We start from the raw sequence: 19409 nt of genomic DNA, 5'->3' as shown, positions 1-19409 counted from the left end.
AATCAAAATTTTCAAATTTGAGTTTGATTCGAATGGTTAGAAACTTGATTCGATCAATATCAAATTTGAGTTAGATTAGTCAATTTTTATTGTGAACCTAATATAATATAATATATATATAATATGTTAAATATAATAAAAATTAAAAAGCCCAAAAATTGTCTATAGTCATTAAATGAAAGTTCGTAAGGGTTTAACGAACAATTGAACAAAATATTTAGAGTTCGAGTTCGACTCGAAATATTATCAAACATATTTAAATTCGGCTTGATTTTGTTAATTTCAAACTTGAATCAAATATATATAGAGCTACTCCAAAAACTCTACTCCCTTCATTTACATTGCAAGTGAAAACAAATAATCTAGTTACAAAACTCTTCAGAGAAGAAACTATAACTTCAGAATATCAGAGTTAATCAACATATTTTTATCACTTAAACATGAAATTAATTTCATTCATATGTATTACCTCATAAAATAAAATTTAAATCTCTTTTCACACGTCAAATCATCAAGTATTAAATTATCGTCATTATCAATCTTTTACCTTCACTTCAAATATTTTAAGTCAACTAAACCCATAACCACATATAAACTTTTATAATTTCTCTAAATTTACATTTAATTCAGTATAAGATTACAGCTGACCAGCCTCTCTTATACGAGAGTTCGAGCCCGTCAGTCAATAAGTTCCGTTCGTCAGGTTAAATTGGTTGAGTAGATTTGCGGACTATATGTTTAATCCTTGTGGATTAATCGCACTGCAAAAGAGAAGTAGAATCAGTTCGAGCCCGTCAGATGACAAGTTCAACGACAAATTCCGTTCGTCTGGTCAAATTAGTTAGGTAGATTTGCGGTCTATTTGCTTACCCGAATTAGAAATAGAAGTGGAACCAGCGTTCTATAAATAAAAATAAAATACAGTTGGTTCATAGTGTGTCAAAGAAGAGTTAGGGACTGAATATTAACAATTGAATAAATAAATCAAAAGGACCAAATTAATAATTCACCCAAAACGAATTTAGTTAGTTTGTAGTAGTACTAATAGTAACTGAAAATGAAGAATTTACGTTGAAAACGAAATGACTCATATAATCTATCTATCAATGGCATCAATCAGTTCTTACGATAACCGCTAAAACAGGGAAAAAGAAGACCAAAGATTTCATCTCAAAAATAGGCAAATGTAAAAATATCATCTCTCTCCCTCAAAGAGGAGAAGAAATCAAAGAGAAGAAGATCCATGGCGAGTCTAAGGAGAAGAAGATCCTTATTTCCTTTTCTCGTCATTCTCTTCCTTTCCTTCTTCCTTTCCACATTCTCTTCTCCAATTCCTGATGGATCTTCTCATTCTCATCAACTCTCAACCCTTCCAGGTACCGATTCTCATTCCTCACATGCAAACGGTTCAAAACTCTAATTGAAATATTGTTTCACAGGTTTTCTTCACGAGAGAAAACTCCTCCAGACAGCTGAAGCTCCAACCGAAGCTTCATCACATTCTTCAACTACTTTAATATTAGCTGCAAACAGGACGCGTAGAAAGGATCCTTTGAATGATTTCAAGTATTATGAAGGAGGATGGAATATCACCGATCCACATTACTTGTATGTGAGTTCTTTTCATCTTCTTAACCGCCACGATAAAGTCAATTTAGGTCATCTTAAATTCGAATCCGTAATAGTTTTCAAATTGAATTCGATTTGACCGTGATATTGCTTTTCGCAGTCAGTAAGCTATTCTGCAGCTCCTCCAATCATAGTTGCTATGTTTTGGTTCATCTTTTTTGGTATATATCTTTGCTGTGTTTGTATTTGGCGATGTTGTTGCTGTGGAAGATTAAAGCCACATGGATATTCACCAGCTGCTTACATTGCCTCTCTTCTCTTCCTTATACTCATTACTGTTACTGCAATGTATGTTTTCTTCTCCTCTTTCTCTGTTTATGATTTAGTTTCATCATTATAATAGATCAATTGTTTGTTTGTTTGTTTGTTTGAATGGTATATATATATAGAGTTGGAAGCATTATCCTATTTGAGGGTCAAGCTGAGTTTGAGATGAGTGTAGCGGATATCATATCGTATATTCTGCACAAAGCGGATTATGTAATTGAAACACTACAGAGTGTCTTTAATTATCTTTTATCGGCTAAGAATATTGGAATTGGGCCATTAACTCTACCCCCAGATCTGCTAGGAACTATTCAATTTACGCAAAATAATATCAATGCTGTTGCAGACAACTTGCACAAAGTTACCGGGGCGAGTTCAGAAGACATCTCCAATTTGCTTACTCCGTTGTAAATACTCATTCACAACCTTATTATTATGACACTATTTTTATGTTCTTTATTTTGGGAATTTATTTATTGGACATTGAATTGCAGGAGGATTCCTCTCATACATGTCACAGCCTTCATGCTTGCTTTGGTGATCTTTGGATTTTGTAAGTCAAAATCTATGCATTTCTCATCATAAAACCTAGTCAGGCCTTGATTGATGCGGGTTATTTCTGAATCACTCATATCCAATCAACAATCTACTCGTCTACATCATCAACCAAAATAACTATTCATTATATTTTTATATCTCTACTTCAAACAAAGTTATTTGAAAATAACTTACAAGTCTATAATAGTATTGGCTTTTATGGTTCATATCATATGTGATGTTGTTGGCTTCTTGCAGTTCTATCACTTGGTGGGATGCAATGCTTGGTATACTTGTAAGTCATGGACTAATTATTTTTGATTATTTTGATGGTTTCAAATGTATTTTTCCTATCATAACTCTGCAGCTTACTGGTGGTTGGGTGGATTGCTGTGACATTTGTGTTTGTAGCGAGCGGTTTGTTCCTCCTCGTTCATAAGTAAGTTTCATCAACCATATGTATCGAGAATCCAAAACTGAAGCAACCTAATAGACACAAACAAAGAATCTGAAAATTGAACCAGAAACAATATTCCCACTAAAAGCACCCTACATTGAAGTATTCCACATACTTTATTTCTTAAAGTGGAAACATCAACAAAATTTCTCATACAGTTTCTGTTTGTTTCCTATTTATTTTTTTATCTGGCAGTGCAGTTGAGGACACTTGTGTGGCAATGGACGATTGGCTTCTGAATCCGAATGCACATTCGGCTCTAGAAAGCATTATTCCAAAAGCAGATAACCAAACAGCCAGAACAATACTCATGGATACTAAACAAATCACTTTTGCACTTGTCAATGAAACAAATACAGCCATCACCAATGTCTTTAACGCAGACATGCAGCCGTCTGCTGGACCGTTGTTCTTCAACCAAACAGGCCCTCATGTGCCTGTGCTTTGCATGCCACTCAATGCCAACCTCACCGAAGTCCCATGCTTAACCGGTGAAGTTAATTTCACTAATGCATCCGAGGTAAGTCTCTAAATAATTAGAGAAATAATAAGAGACGAGAATAATATGAAAAGAAAGTTGACAAGAATGATATGACAAGTCTATTAAATTTTCAATTCATTCAACAAAAAAATTATGTATAAATGTACTTTGTAGGTGTGGAAGGGTTATGTTTGCGAGGTTTCTACTACGGGGATTTGTATAACTCCTGGGCGGATTACTCCCGAAGCGTACACGGAGCTAATTTCGTCGCTAAACGTGAGCTACGCACTTTACGAGTATGGATCATTCCTTGTGGATCTTGTGGACTCTACATATGTGAAGGAAACATTTATGGACATATCAAACAACTTTTGTCCTAGTTTAAGGCATTCAACAAAAATGATGTGTGTCGGGTTTATAATGGTGGCTGCAGCCTCAATGCTTTCTTTAATATCGTGGATGTCTTATGGTCGAGAAAGAAGGCGTCGAAAATATGCGATGAAACGAATGAACCAATTTCCTCCGCCTCCTCCTCTTCCTCCCAAGGGATACTACATTGGTGGTCGCGGAAAATATTGATATTTATTATATATATATAGAGTTGGGTATTTAGTTGTTGTTATATAATGTTTATTGCATATCATCTAATGTATAGCAACAAAATCTTACCCCATAGTGAAATGAAATTAAATTGAATCAATACTATGCTTTTATTTTCTATTTTAGTAAGTAATAATTGTACTTTTTACGTTTTAAGGCTTGTTTGATTCAATAATTGACGTAAAGATCATGCCTACAAGGTCATGGTATGTGTTTAAATTAGTTCATGTTAAGGTATTAAAATGAATCAGTAAACTCTAGTAAACTCTTCCGCTAGTTAAATTTTAATAATTTTTAGATTTGAGAGTTATAAATTATTCCGATTTTATATTAATAAAAAAAATTATATTTAAATAAAAAATTATTATATGCAAATAATAAATTTATGTAGCCAAGAAGTTTGTAATGTCAGTGATAACCCAATTTTACATCGATCAGATTCGTATGGCTAGCCTTGTAGATGTTGAAAGACTAGTTGTTTAGTTGATCAATTCAATGGGATTTGATATGGTCGGGAGGATGATTGTACAAGATGAGGTTGGATTAAATGAGCTAATAGACTCCCGTGAGGCTGAAATAGAGTATTCGTCTTCACACCCCTCGAGTTGTGATGTCTCCCCATATGACGTAAAAAGGAGAGTAGGAAGATGGTGGTATATCGAAAATTGAGTTCATTAACCCATCGTCCTATTTTAGATTTGTTGCCTGAGAAAGAAACTATTGACGAGGTAAAAAATAAGTTATGGTCACATGTAAAAGATATAATCCAACCAATCCTATTAGAACTCTTTAATCTGAGATTAATATTTTTGAATCACAACGTTCGGCACAATCGGCACGATCAGCACAGTCGACACGTTTGGCACGTTCGGCACAATCAGAACAGTCGCGTAAAATTCGGTTGTTTGATTTGGTCGTAGGTTACGAGAAACGTGGTCGGAGTCACGACCATCGGCACATTCGACACGATCGACATAATCAGCACGTCTGGTACATTTGTCTAGAAATTGTTCACTTGTGTCACGAATATTGGGTCGGGAAATCATAAATACAATTGATAGGGTTGTTTGAGAACAAGTCTGGGGTTGTGATTGCTCTAGGTCATCGATTACTTTCAGTTCTTAAATTGTTGGGTTGTGAAATAGGGTCACTAGTTGTCTAGTCTACAGTCATTCCTGGTCGTAGATTTTTCTCAGTTGTAAGTAAAATGAGTTTGGTTGAGTTGTCTGCATTCTTAATTTGATGCATTCCAGTTATTCTGCTAAGATGAAAAAAATAGGAATAAGGAAAAAGAAGTGTATGACTTTGTGGAAATCGATTTAAGCAAGAAAACGATAGATGAAAAAGGAAAAAAACAGATTTCTGAGAAACCAGAAATGCAGAAATGGAGCTATTAGAAGATTGAGGAAAAAATACAGAATGAAACTGAAAGTTTGAAGCCTGAAATAAAAAAGGATGAAATATGGAAGGTTGGATACACTGAAAGGTCAAATCTCTACGAACTCAAGAATCAAATTACGACATTGTTGTTCCAAGAAAAGAAATGAAAGATTCTGCTCAACAAGGAAAAAACACAGCAAACCACTATCCAACTCAATCTTCACTATCTTCAGGATTAAAACTTACTAAAATAAGAGGAATACAAGAAGATAGTTAGTTGGTCTGTAGAAATAATGAGGGAACTTATGAAGTGCCAAAAAACCAAGACCTATACTATCAGAAGTAATTTCAGTTAAAAACTTAATGAAGTCTGGAAGAAAAATACAGGACAGAAATATGAAGATGGGGAGAAATATAAAGGCAAAACATACCTGAGAGATTTTAAACCAAAAGTTGAGATTTTTAAATCCCCTTTTGAGTTTAAATTACCTGTTGAAGTGGAGGAAAAATGAATCGTGTATCTTTTCCAATTACTAAGGATGTTTTGCTAAAACAATGAGAGTATATGAGACTGGAAAAGATATCAACAAATATACATGATCTCTATTTATTGAAATTCAAGCAGGGAACAAATCTGGAAAATATTTTGAAGTTGGGACACACATATGTTGGGTCAAACTGTATGAAACTAGAAAAATGGTCTGAACAGCTCAAATTTGGTTCAAACTAAGGAACATTCCAGCTCATATGTATAACGCATAAGTACTTAGCCATTTCGCTAGTCTCTTGGGGAAACCATTATATATGGACCCAATAACGGAGGAAAGAGAACACATCACATATGCTAGGATAAACATTGAAGTGCATACTATAAGCACTTTACCAACAAAGATGACAATAATTGATAGAAGAGGCAAACACATGGACATGTATATTATGTATGAATGGAGGCCAAACAAATGTACGTTCTGCAATACTTTTGAACATCCAGTAACAAATGTGCAAAAGCAATTGAAGAACAAAAGGAAAAGCTAAAAGTTCAGGAGCAAAATGAGGAAGCTGAAACTGAAGAATCAAACAATCAGAATGAGGAAGCTAAAGATAGAGATGCATATTATGGGAATGATGAAGAATCAAAGGAATTGAAAGATGAAAAATTAGTGAAAGAAGAAGATGAAGAGTTAGAGGAAGGAAAATGGGAATAATCAGAGGAAGGAAGTGATAAGAATGAAGTGAATGATAGTGAAGAGGAAACATTGAAAGTAGACCGAATCAAGTCAGACAAAAATGAAACAAAAGAATGTGAAGGTAATGTGAAATTCCTAAAATACTGAAACGTAATTCATTTTATCAGATTAGTGTTGGCTACTCTAAAGCAAAAACAGATCCAAGGGATTGAAGTCAATGTTCACAAATAGTCATCATCAAATGCAATAGTTCAATCACCAATAAAGAAGTATAGAGCCAATCAGGTGATTAAAAAAAGTAGGTGGGCTGTGAGAGCAGCAGACTGAGATTCGAAAGTAGCAGAAATGATATTGGCTACATTGAACAAGAATGTTAAGTAATATGATTGGTATTCTTTAGTTGTCTATAATCTCTGTTTTTTTTGTTTATTTCTAATCAGATATTCTAGGTTCGTTTGATTCTTTTAATCAAAGTTAGAGTTTGTCTAACTTTGATAATTGACCATTTCTCACACTTTTGGGTTCTTAATGAAATGTCGTTAAGCTATTCCCCCCCCCCAAAAAAAATATTCTCGAATCACTAGTTTTATTAATGACGTGTCTGATGAGGAATCGGTGATTTCTGATCTAGATTATGATGTCAACGAGAATATCCAAATAAGATTCTCGACACATAATATGACGATGGATGAGAAAACAAATCCCCCATGAAGCATGTACTTGAATTAGAGACTGAAGTGTGGCCCATTGTGCACGAGATTCTACTTTACCGTATACTTTTCATACTAGTAATTATTCATCAAAAAACTACCAACATTGCCAACTGAAAAAGCTAAATGACCTACCGTATAGTTATATGCAAATAGGAAAGAGTGTCTCAAAGCTGAGAAACTGTTATTCTGATTATATTTTATCAACAATTAAAAAAATTAGACATCGTTAGCTTATGATCACGTCAATTGAGAGTTTTTGTTTGATGTAATGGGCGAAATGAGAATGAGTGCAAAATGGATTGGGTGGATTAGATTTGTCTCTCGATGGCTGAGTTTTATGTCATTGTTAATGGTAGTTCTCAAGGATTTTTCAAGAGTTCCCGAGGGATTAGACAAGGTGATCCACTCTCTCTTTTCTTGATCGTTATTGTTATTTAAGCTCTCTAAAAAATGATATCGTTTGTACAAAACTCGGGACTCATCCGTGGAGTGAGTTATGGGTCAAGAAGATATTATTTTTCTATATCATATTTTTTTGCTGATGAAGTTCTACATGGTTCAGACTACCTACAGGAAATTTAAACACCTTCAGGATATTTTATGGTTATTTGGTGCATGTTCTAGTCTTCGAGTGAATCTTAATAAGTCAAACATTTTTTCTCAGATTTTGTTTCGAATAGAAGAAATATGATGTTGGCAAATGTGTTGGGGTTTTGGAATTGGTGATCTTCCATCAACATAACTTGGTATGCCATTGAGTGTTAAATTACGATTCAAGGTCTTTTGTGACCCGATTATCACTAAAATGGAATGTAAAATGTCTAGATAGAAAAGTAAGATAATCTCGAAAAGGGGTCGGTTAATCCTTATTAAGAGTGTGTTGTCATCTATGCCCACATATATGATGTCATTATTCCTTCTTCTCAAGAGTGTGGCGGTGAAGATGGAGAGAATAATGTGTAAATTTCTATGGTGATTCTCTAACTCATCGTTTTGTCATTTAGTTAGTTGGGATAAAGTTCAATGTTTTAAGAATTAAGGAGGTTTGATATTCGAGATCTGTCGAAAATGAGAAAAGATACTGACATGCTCTATATATCTTTCAGTATTTGGATACAATACTAAAAGATATAGCGTATATCTTTCGACTTTGAATCCTTTCAAAAAACAACCTATTTTTGAAGGGTGAATACCGAAAGATATAGACTATATGTTTTATCTTTGACCCCTACCAACAAAAATCAGAAAACTTCTAAGTGTAGGGTTTTCTCTAGGGGATATACCGAAAGATATAGACTATATCTTTCGGCTTTGAACCTTTTCAAAAATATCAAAAAACTTTTCTAAGTGTTGGGTTTTCTCTAGGGGATATACCGAAAGATATAGACTATATCTTTCGGCTTTGACCCCTTTTAAAATGAAGGAATTTTTTCTAAGTGTTGAGTTTTTTTCTGGAGGGGAGATGCCGAAAGATTTGGACTATATCTTTCGGTTTTGGTCCATTCTAAAAAACATAAAAATCTGCTAAGTGTTGGGTTTTCTGGAGTGGTTCACTAATATATCTTTCGACTTAATGGACCTCTCCACTAATATATTTCTTAGAATTTACAAGTATAAGTTTGTGTTTAATTATATAAAGATGTGTAAGGTGTGTGTTTGATAATACTTAGAATGAGTGATTATGTTTTATATTTGTATGAGTAGGGATTTTGTTTAATTTCTAAGTATAAATTTTTTTAAGGTTTTTAAGGATAAAATATAATCATGCTTCAATTTGGTTAAATAATAAAATTGAAAAGGTTGAATACCAAAAGATTTGTCTAAATCTTTTGGTTTTGTCCACTTCCCAACAGTTTGATTTTTTGGTTATTTAAGGCCAAAGACGAAAGATGTGTGTATATCTTTCAGCTTAACTAGTAGATATCGAAAGATTTGTAGTGAATCTTTCGGTTTTGGTCACTCATCACTAATTTCTTTACCCTTTTTCCAATTGGTATTTTGGTTTCTAAGTATATAAATCTTATTTAATTGTCCAAACATATCAATTGTGAGTCAATATTCCAATTATATATGGGTTGTGATTGAAGTTACAAGTATAGGTTTGTGTTTGCTTATATAAAGATGTATAAGGTTTGTGTTTGATTATACTTAGAATGAGTGATTAGGTTTTATATTTGTATGAGTATGAGTTTTGTTTAATTTCTAAGTATAGAATCGTGTTTAAGTTTTTAAAGATAAAATATAATCATGCTTCAATCTTGTTAAATAATAAATTTGAAAAGGTCGAATACCAAAAGATTTACCTCATATCTTTCAGTATTCAGGGGTAAAACCGAAAGATTTGTCTAAATCTTTCGGTTTTGCCCATTTCCTAGCAGTTTAATTTATTTGATTATTTAAGACCAAACCGAAATATATGTGTATATCTCTCGGCTTAACTAGTAAATACATAACGATTTGTAATGTAATTTGTTTATTATTTTTTAAAAATAATTTTATACTTAATTATATATATATATATATATAATAAATAATAAGATATAAGATATAAGTAATATTCTTTTAGGAGTAAATTTTTGTTATTTAAAGTAAAATTTAAATTTAAGATTTACTAATTTTGTTTGAGATTTACTAATTTTGTTTGGAAAAATGATAGAGAGCGCGACTTGAGACAGCGACTGGGAGCGCGATGCCTACGTGGGTTGACAGGTAAAATATTCTCTCTACTTTTATTAATTATTTTATCTCTCCTATTATTAATAATTAGTTACTGGAGAGAAAATAATTAATAAACATTTATTTATAATATTTATATTATAAAACTAAAAAAATATTAATAAGTCAATATAAAAAAATAATAATAAAAAAAAGAAAAAAGAGGCCATAAAAAATATTTGATAAATAAAAGAATTGAAAAATCATAAAAATAAAATAAAAATAAAAGAGATAAATTCATAATTCAACTAATCATTGATATTAATTAGGGTTTAGGGTTTAGAATTTAGTATTTAGGTTTTAGAGTTTAGGATTTAGAGTTTAGGGTTTAGGGTTTAAGGTTTAGGGTTTATAATTTATTTAAACATATTATTAAAATATTTAATTTGAGAATTTGTTGTAAATTATTGATTTATTTTAACCTTTAAACGAGAGATAATAAATATCAAATAAATGAGTAAAATAATAATCGTGGGAATATGGATAAATGAGATAAATTAATTTGCAGAGATACAGAGAAAAATTATTTAATAAGAAGAGAGAGGAATTAATTAATAAGAAGAGAGATAAAATAATTAATAAAAAGAGAATATTCTACCTGTCAACCCACGTAGCACACCACGTAGGCATCGCGCTCCCAGTCGCTGTCTCAGAGTCGCGCTCTCTATCATTTATATGTAATAAAAAGAGATTTGTAATGTAATTTGTTTATTATTTTTTAAAAATAATTTTATACTTAATTATATATATATATATATATAATAAATAATAAAATATAAGTAATATTCTTTTAGGAGTAAATTTTTGTTATTTAAAGTAAAATTTAAATTTAAGATTTACTAATTTTGTTTGTCTTCCTCTGTATAATAAAATTATCAGAATGATAAATATTTAATTAAATTAAAGACCAATTATGAAATAACCTACTTAATAGCTAAAGAATAAATAATTTCAACTTTCTCTAGACAATAATCTTTTTTTTTATATTCTAAACTCCAAAATTAGAAAGAAAAAGAAAATTCAAAATACATGGTCAATTACAAGATATACACATTTCCCATTCTTATATATATGCCAATTTGAATACCTAAAGAATAAAGATCATGTATAGGTGTTGTTTGATATTCCATTTCCTATTTTGATAGTTCTTAACAATATCTATGTAATTTTCAGTAATAGTGATAATAAAAATATGAAAAAAAGGGGACTCTCAAGTGAAACTCATTAAAGTTGAATCTTATAGTATTCCACTATTCTTCATAGAATTATAATACAAATAAATTGTTGTTAATTGCATATAAAGAATGGACTAAATGATCAAACAAAATTAGAATAATGCAGAACCTTAATAAAATAAATAATTTTTGACTGTCACCAAAACCGAATACAAATTCATACTACTATTAGTGTCAATGTTTCAAATCAAATACGTCACCCAAAAATATTTAAAAATAAAATGGTGAGTCAAAAATTGAAACCTTGTTGTGTCATTATTGCAAGTTGTGAATTATGAAACATTATTATTTTGTTCTAAGGGTTCACCAAATGGTCCTAAATTTGAATTTCTAAATATAACCTACCTTTCCTACTCCAACCAAACAGCCCTGATCAAGGAAGTTAGTTAATGGTGTGCTTAAATTTCATGTCTAAACAATTCTTAATTTAATATTTAATAAAAATGATAGCTGCAAAAAATAGTCACTTTTGAATTTTGGTCATTACCCCCAATGTGGTGACCAAGAATATTATGAGCATTTGACTAGCTATTTGATGCCAACAAACATTTTTTTTTCAAAAAATCCAATTTTTTGAGAACTTTTCTTTCAATCTTATCTATGACTTTTTGAATTATTGCATTGTAAGTACTTGTTAAGTTAATGGTGAGTTATTTTTATCGCTTATTCCAAACAATATCATATTAAAAAAAATGAGTAATATGATGTGTCTTCTCGATTCATTTAAATTACGTGCTTTTGACAAAGTTTTTCATTAATATTTTAGGAATGTTTGTTTTAATATTTCAAATATGTATAAGAAAACTAGAAGCCACATTTGTGTGTTTGAGTGAGTATAACTAATGTTAGAAATGGTTTTTCTTTATCCTTTTGAACAATAGATCTGATTAAAAAATATTCATTTTACTTAATAACTTTTTTTTATTTGGTTTAAATTGTAATTTTGCAAATGTTTGTTATCAGTTTAATTTCTTTCATTTTTATTAACATTGTTTTGTTTTGGATTTATTTTTGTATTACACGAATCTTGTCAGTATCCTTTTTTTTTTGCTTAAATTTTCTTTAGTCAATTGTCGTTCCTTATTTATATTAATCATATATTTTATTTGTCTAGTTTAAGATCATTTTTATTTTCTCCTCCATCGTTACACTCTTTTTGAATAGTTCATTATATCTCAAAGTCGTTTTTTTACTAGTTATCATTCACGTTTTAGATTATTATTTTAAAAAAGTAAAAACATATGAGTAAACTAAACCTAGAAGTTATTTGGACCAATTAATAGTCAATTACTCTTAAGAAATACATTTCTTCCCTCACAATTGGACCTAGCTAGAATATTTGATGTGTTCACACAAATTATTTATGTATTCATTCTTTCATTGTTCTTGTAGTCTAATATTTTCCTAGATAAGAAACACATTAATTTTTCACATCTAACTAAGGAAACAATAATTACTAAATAGAAAATTTTACATAATTTATTGTGTCTTGTTCTCTGGATGGATTATGATACACATTTTCTAAATAAGTTTTTTTTTTTTTTTTTTTATAGAGTATTAAAGTTCTGGAAAAATTAACTATAAAAAAAGAAAAATAAGAAACTTTACGAACAAGTAAGTCATTTTGACCAAATGAAATTTAATTAAATTATTTGGAAATGGAATCATTTTCCCCAAATTCTAACATCATGTATCAAGTAATTTCAGTCCAACATATTTGTGTTTTTTTATGGATAAAATTCCTTCATATTGAAATGCTCCCATTTGGAAAATGACTAAGTTTTCAGAAAATTAAAATATGACCTCAAACTTTGAATTATATGGAATTATATTAAACTATGTTCATTTAGAGCTTTGATGTTGTTTCTTTAATAAAAACCTATCACATGTTTTTTTTTTAATTCAATCAATCAATTTTACCAACTACAACAATATTAAAATAATCTTATCTTATCTTTTATAAAATTTAAAATTTAAATATAAAATAATATTATAATAATTCAACTATTAAAAACTTAAATAACTTAATTATTTATTCATCAAATAATTATTGATTTCAAAAATCTCAATAATAATCTTAAATAACCTAACATCAAACAAGATGTTGGTAAGAAATGATCATCACTTTTGATCTTAATTCAAAAGATATCTTAATCAGGATCGGATATGCGTTAGGGCTGAGTTCACTCAAACTCAAAAGAAAAAAAATTCATTTTTACACTAAAATCGTTACATAACCCCTTAATTTTATTTTATTTTTTAAAATTTAATTCACTATTTTTTTCTTCTAAAAATAGATAAAATTCTATACTAATCTACCTATTTCATTCCTAAATTCCTTAAAAATAAATTATGATCTTGATCTTTAAGTAGAAGATATAATTTTCATCTATACTCAAAATGAGGAGAATATTTCAAATTTCCTAAAGCACAAGGGCCAATTTGTCTATTTTCCTCCACTTAATAACTTTTTCGGTTAGACTTCAAGTCTAACAAAGTCTTTTTTTTTCATTGGCTTGTTTAAGGGGAAATTGGATGAAATGGCCCTCATAAGAGATCTAATTTCAAAAAAGGCCCACGATTGATAAAGTTAGCAAAAAGGACCTTTATGCCCTGTGAAAAGTCTATAATACCCCTCGCGCGCTTGTTTTACCGCTCAATTACGAGAAATGTATTTCTCGCATTTGGTATTTCTCGTATTTGGTGCTCAATTACGAGAAATGTATTTCTCGCATTTAGTATTCTCGCATTTGATATTTCTCGCATGTGGTATATCTGAGTATATATTGAGATTCAAACATTTGTAAAATATATGAAAACGGCTAGGGTTTCATATCGATCTACAATAGACTACGAAAGAAGATGATTGAAGAATCTACTTCGATTCTACAAGGAGTAGAAAGAGAGAAATGAAACCCATGGTGGGAATGGTGGTTTCAAACAAGATGAAAAAATCAGTAATGGTGGTTGTCGATAGGCTCTTTCATCACAAACTCTACACTCGTTACATCAAGCGCACTTCCAAATTCATGGCTCACGACGAGCAGAATCAGTGTAACATATATGTTCTTCAGTTAAGAACTATATATTTATTCTTTTCTTTTATAGTTTTCCAAACTTGAAAATGCCAAGGCGGCTGTAACTTTGAATGGGCAGTGTTGATCCACTATGTTTATGTCTATATTTATGTTTATGTTTATGTTTATGTTTAGGTTTAGGAAACTTTGGTAAATTTATTGTTTGACTTAAAACTGCAGAAATCTGAAAAATCTTTGTCTTGATGGAACACTTGCACCTGAGTTAGGAAAAGCTAACTTACCTTAAATCTATGTTAGAATCCAAATATGCAATCTATATCTTATTGGATTTCATGTTTTCTGTTGAATATCCTTTTTCATATTTATGTGCTTTAACTTCCTGAAGCAATTTACGCAATAACTCTTTGTGGGGAAGAGTTTCAGAAGAGATTGGGAAACTTAAAGTGTTGGAAGTGTTGGATCTAGGCTACAATAATTTCAGTGGATCTTTGCCAATTAATCTTGGCAACAATTTGTAGTTCTTGCACGGGTGCTAGTTGCACTAGCAGTTCTGGTTCCTGGTAAATCTCATCGATATAGAATTACAGCAGAAACTCGATACTTTTTTTTTCCTCTCTTTTTATATGATCTGACTCTGATGAATTGTTTTCTTGTAGGATCCCAAAACGGAAACTACTGCAGACAAATGCCGACCACCATAAGAGGAAGCCCAAATTATCACCATCACCTTCACCATCTTTGCATTCAGCTTCACCCTCACTATCACCTTCACCATCTTGCATTCGGCTTCACCCTCACCGTCTCCAATCCAATCACATATATCTTTATCACCAAGCCCATCACCATCACCATTATCGTCTTCTCCATCTAAATCATTTGTTCCATCACCTTATCTTGTATTGACACCAATTTCACGACTAGAAACTCCTTTACCTCCACTAAGCCATCCTTCTTTGCCACCTTCCCCAAATATGATTCCCCACAATCACTCCAAACACATGTACTGTGCGATGATCTGGTCTGGATAGGAGGGTCTTTTTTCTTTGTGGCTTCCGCTCTTGGCATTTTCTTTTGTCGACAAAATAAGGTGGTAATGGTGGGACCTTGGGCTACTGGGTTGAGTGGTCAGCTAAGAAAAGCATTTGTCACTGGTTAGTAATTCAAGATTTTATATCTTCTTGATACGTAAATTTAGCAATATTTTATCCCTTTTCAATTACTGGACCTGTATTTCAGTTGTTCATAAGCTGCAGAGATCGGAACTGGTAACTGCTTGCGAAGATTTCAGTAATATAATTGGTTCATTATTAGACAGAACAGTTTATAAAGGGACTATTTCTAGTGGAGTAGAGATATCAATTATTTCTACAGCAATGAAGTCTGTTGAAGATTGGTCTAAATCATTAGAGGGTCAATTTAGAAAGAAGGTATGGAGAATAAGTTAAGCTATTTCTTGTTTTAGTGACTTTCTCATCATTGTGTTTACTTTTGATGTCGTCCAGATTGCGACACTTTCGCGGGTAAACCATAAGAACTTTGTGAATCTGATCGATTTTTGTGAAGAAGAGCAGCCTTTCACAAGAATGATGGTCTTCGAATATGCTCCAAACGGAACACTTTTTGAGCACCTGCATAGTAAGTTTCATCAGTTACTGATGATCTTCGAATAGGCAATGGATTATCTAAATATATATTCTATTGTTTTTTGAGCTAACATCTCAGTATTTAATCCAGATTTCATCAGTTACTGATCATGTTAGGCTGCAAGACTCAGGTACCAAAGCAGACTGATTTTGATGATGACGATAGTGGTGGTCTGGTGAGTTATGAAAGTGGTGGTAATTTATAGAAAAATGATGTTACTATTACCAATGATTGTGTATAACTAGTGTTTCCATTTTGTTTAAGTAAACCGTTTTTTATGCATGGGTTTTCTTTTTCACAAAAGAAAATGTAAACAATCATTTTTAAGTTTCTTCCTACCTTTTTGACTTTGGTGCAATTCACTACTCTAGTAAAAAGATGGGCTTAATGACATGCTTAAGTTGCTTGGAATCATGTGTGGATGATGTAGAGGTTATAAGGGTGTTTGAAGCATGCACACTTGAATTTATTATGATGGTGTCTCTGTAATGTATAACTTTTAAAATCTCAGCCATTGAATGCACAATCAAGAGCATTGCTCATGCAGAAGCTTGATAGGAGTGGCACCGTAACAAATTTGTCTATGTTTTTTTTGTATTCTGAAACATATTGGACTGTCTTGTTAAAAGAAGTTAATGTTGATTTTTCATTGTGAAAATCTACATTTGTTATGTTTGTAAAAAATTACAATGATCTTGAAAATATTATGATCACAATCTCTTCCAATTTTTTAATTAGATTATGGTTGTAACAGATGTTGCAAAATACTAGTTTCCAAATAAGCTAATATTTTCATAGCATTAATGTATGATGTTCTTGTAGTATTACAGGGTCTCTTGGAGTACCAACGCTAAATAGGATAGCTTCAGGTCAACATGATGTTACCTTACCCTTACCCTTACCCATGAATGGACAAGCTGCCATTCCTGCTGCACTTCTTCCAACAATTGTGGTGTCGGAGCCTATTGGAATCCCTAGTGAATGTCTCCTCTTGAAGAATATGTTTGATCCGACCATGGAGGTATTTTTTTCTTTTTTTTTTCCAAATCACTTTTTTTTTTTTTTTTTTTTTTTTTTTTTTTTCTGTTTTGAGATTTTTACAACTATGTCGCAGATGGACCCAGAGTATGATTTGGAAATCAAAGATGATGTTGAGTCAGAATGTTCCAAATATGGTCCAATTCTGCATATCCATTTCAGGGCTACTACTTCCCAAATGTCTGGTTTCTTTATTTTTTTGTATGTTTCTAGAAGACCTATGTGAAAACACTACTTGTTAGCTGTATTGTAAAATTCATACTTATTATTTAAGTCTTTCAGTGCCCTATGTTGTTATCCAGTAATACTAAAATGCATTGAAATTGTTCCAAGATATTATTTTTATTCTTGGCAAGTAGTGGGTTTTGCTTACAAACTTATTTTATTATTTCCAAAATCATACTAGTAAAGAAAACATATTGAATAGACAAATAGATTAAAGAGTAATGATATATACAACACCCTTATACAACACCTTCACACATCACCTACCTCATTTGGAAAGAAAGAGAAAATATATCTTAAAAAGAATACAAGAGAGAGAAAAATATTTTCTCTTTCTTTCCAAATGAGGTAGGTGCTATACGAAGATGTGGTATAAGGGTATTGTATATATCATTACTCTAGATTAAATGTAAAAAATACACAAAAATGCCTCTTAAATTCCATGTGGAAGTATTTATCAAAGAATGAATGAAAATTTCTTTAAACGCCCTTTCTATGTTAGTCGGGGATGTTCTTAGTTATCTCCAAAGACAAATTAAAATTTATCATTAGTAAGCAAAATGAACAAAATTATTGTAAAATGTCCAAATATAAAAGAACAAAGTTAATGTAAAATGTCCCAATAGTTAAAATGTTTGGTTGTGATAGTCTTGAATATAAAAATTTGTAGGCATTCTATTTTTCTGCCAATGTTTGGTTGTGATATTTCATGAGCTAAAATGTGTGATAGGCTTGAATGTTTGGTTGTGATACTCCATGAGACACATATACCAAAATGCAGATGAGTTGAAAATATATGGCCAAAATTTGGTATATTCACTTTCTACAAAATGCGAGAAATACATCGAATGCGAGAAATATACCAAATGCGAGAAATACATTTCTCCTAATTGAGCACCAAATGCGAGAAATACCAAATACGAGAAATACATTTCTCGTAATTGAGCATCAAATACGAGAAATACCAAATGCGAGAAATACATTTCTCGTAATTGAGCGGTAAAACAGGCGCGCGAGGGGTATTACAGACTTTTCACAGGGCAAAAAGACCATTTTTGCCAACTTTATTAACCGTGGACATTTTTTTGTAATTAAACCTCTTATAGGTCATTTCATCAAATTTCCCTGTTTGAGGAGGTGGGTTTTTGGGTTTTAAAATGAGAAAAGAACATTTTTTTTTAATAATTTTTATAATTACAATAATAGTATATAAGGAATTGTTCAATACATAATAACATTTCTTACTTCACTTAAACTTGTTTTTATATAATAATTTAAACACTTTTAGTCAAAAAGTAACCGATGTCTTTATCCATTCATTGGATAACATTGTCCTCTCTTTGAGTTTTTTTTTCTATATCTCACCCTCCCTAAATAATCCTAAGAAAATCACTACCATGTGATGAATTGATTAACATGTTGGATAAATAATAATTTGGGGCTTTTTGGAATTGAATTTTTTTAAATAACTTGGAGAAGAAAAGAAAGTAATGATTTTTGATTATTTTAAATATGTAGAGATTGTTTTTGATAAAAAGACTTAAAATATAATAATAAAATATTTAAAATATAGAATATTTTAGTATTTTGGTTAATAAATCGAATGAGATATGACGGATTAAAAAGAAGAGTGAAATGATGTTCGATTAATTTGAGTTATTTAAATAACTTAAACTGGCATCCAATTAAGTTTATTTCTTTAGATATATATTGTGTTTTTAAGAAGAATAAAAAGTATAATATATATATATATATATTGTGTTTTTAAGAAGAATAAAAAGTATAATATATATATATATATATATATATATATATAAATTATTAGTAAATCAAGTTAATTGATCTGAGTTTTCTATTTTAGGTTAAAAAAATTATATATTTTCTTGTTTTTTGAAAAGTGCAGGGATAGTTTGGGTAGGAGGTGGCCCTAAAAAGTCACCTAGCCTAGGGATACCTAAATAATATTGTAAAACTTTTCGTAAGTTATATATATTTTTTTTAAGAGTTAAAATGTCTCAAATTGTGAGATTTATTGTCGAAGATGGATAAGTAAATAGATTTTTGGATAGAAATATATTTTTTTGTGTGTTAAAAATAGCTAGAGTTACATGATTGTCATCCTATTTTTTGTGTGGGTTACTTATTAACTTGTAAGAAACAGATTCATATTATATATAAGGAAATAAATAATGAGTAATAAAATTGTAAATAATTATTCTTTAATTTTCATTTAAAAAATTATATTCACATAATTATTAGGAAA

At 30.8% G+C, this 19409-nt stretch overlaps 1 protein-coding gene and 1 pseudogene across 1 annotated transcript; both read left to right on the top strand.

Annotated features, from left to right (window-relative positions):
* Positions 1-1243: 1243 nt before the first annotated feature.
* Positions 1244-4067, top strand: LOC124943113. Its single transcript, XM_047483670.1, has 9 exons — positions 1244-1376; positions 1440-1612; positions 1730-1917; positions 2019-2303; positions 2391-2449; positions 2692-2728; positions 2801-2872; positions 3086-3410; positions 3546-4067. Exons 1-9 carry the CDS (start codon positions 1244-1246, stop codon positions 3948-3950), a joined length of 1677 nt encoding a protein of 558 aa, XP_047339626.1. The 3' UTR covers positions 3951-4067.
* Positions 4068-14161: 10094 nt separating this feature from the next.
* On the top strand, positions 14162-17147 carry LOC124943112 (annotated as a pseudogene).
* Positions 17148-19409: the final 2262 nt, after the last annotated feature.

This window comes from Impatiens glandulifera, chromosome 6 (genome assembly GCF_907164915.1).
Source record: "Impatiens glandulifera chromosome 6, dImpGla2.1, whole genome shotgun sequence".
NCBI lineage: Eukaryota > Viridiplantae > Streptophyta > Magnoliopsida > Ericales > Balsaminaceae > Impatiens > Impatiens glandulifera.
Note: the sequence above shows the minus strand (reverse complement) of the source record. Positions and strands in the feature narration are given on the sequence as shown.

Bases quoted from the DNA above. Each gene is read 5' to 3' on its own strand.
- LOC124943113 (XM_047483670.1), top strand. From the start codon at position 1,244: ATGGCGAGTCTAAGGAGAAGAAGATCCTTATTTCCTTTTCTCGTCATT. The intron at 2,450-2,691 runs GTAAGTCAAAAT...GGCTTCTTGCAG, and splicing joins TTTGGTGATCTTTGGATTTT to TTCTATCACTTGGTGGGATG. The intron at 2,729-2,800 runs GTAAGTCATGGA...ATAACTCTGCAG, and splicing joins ATGCAATGCTTGGTATACTT to CTTACTGGTGGTTGGGTGGA.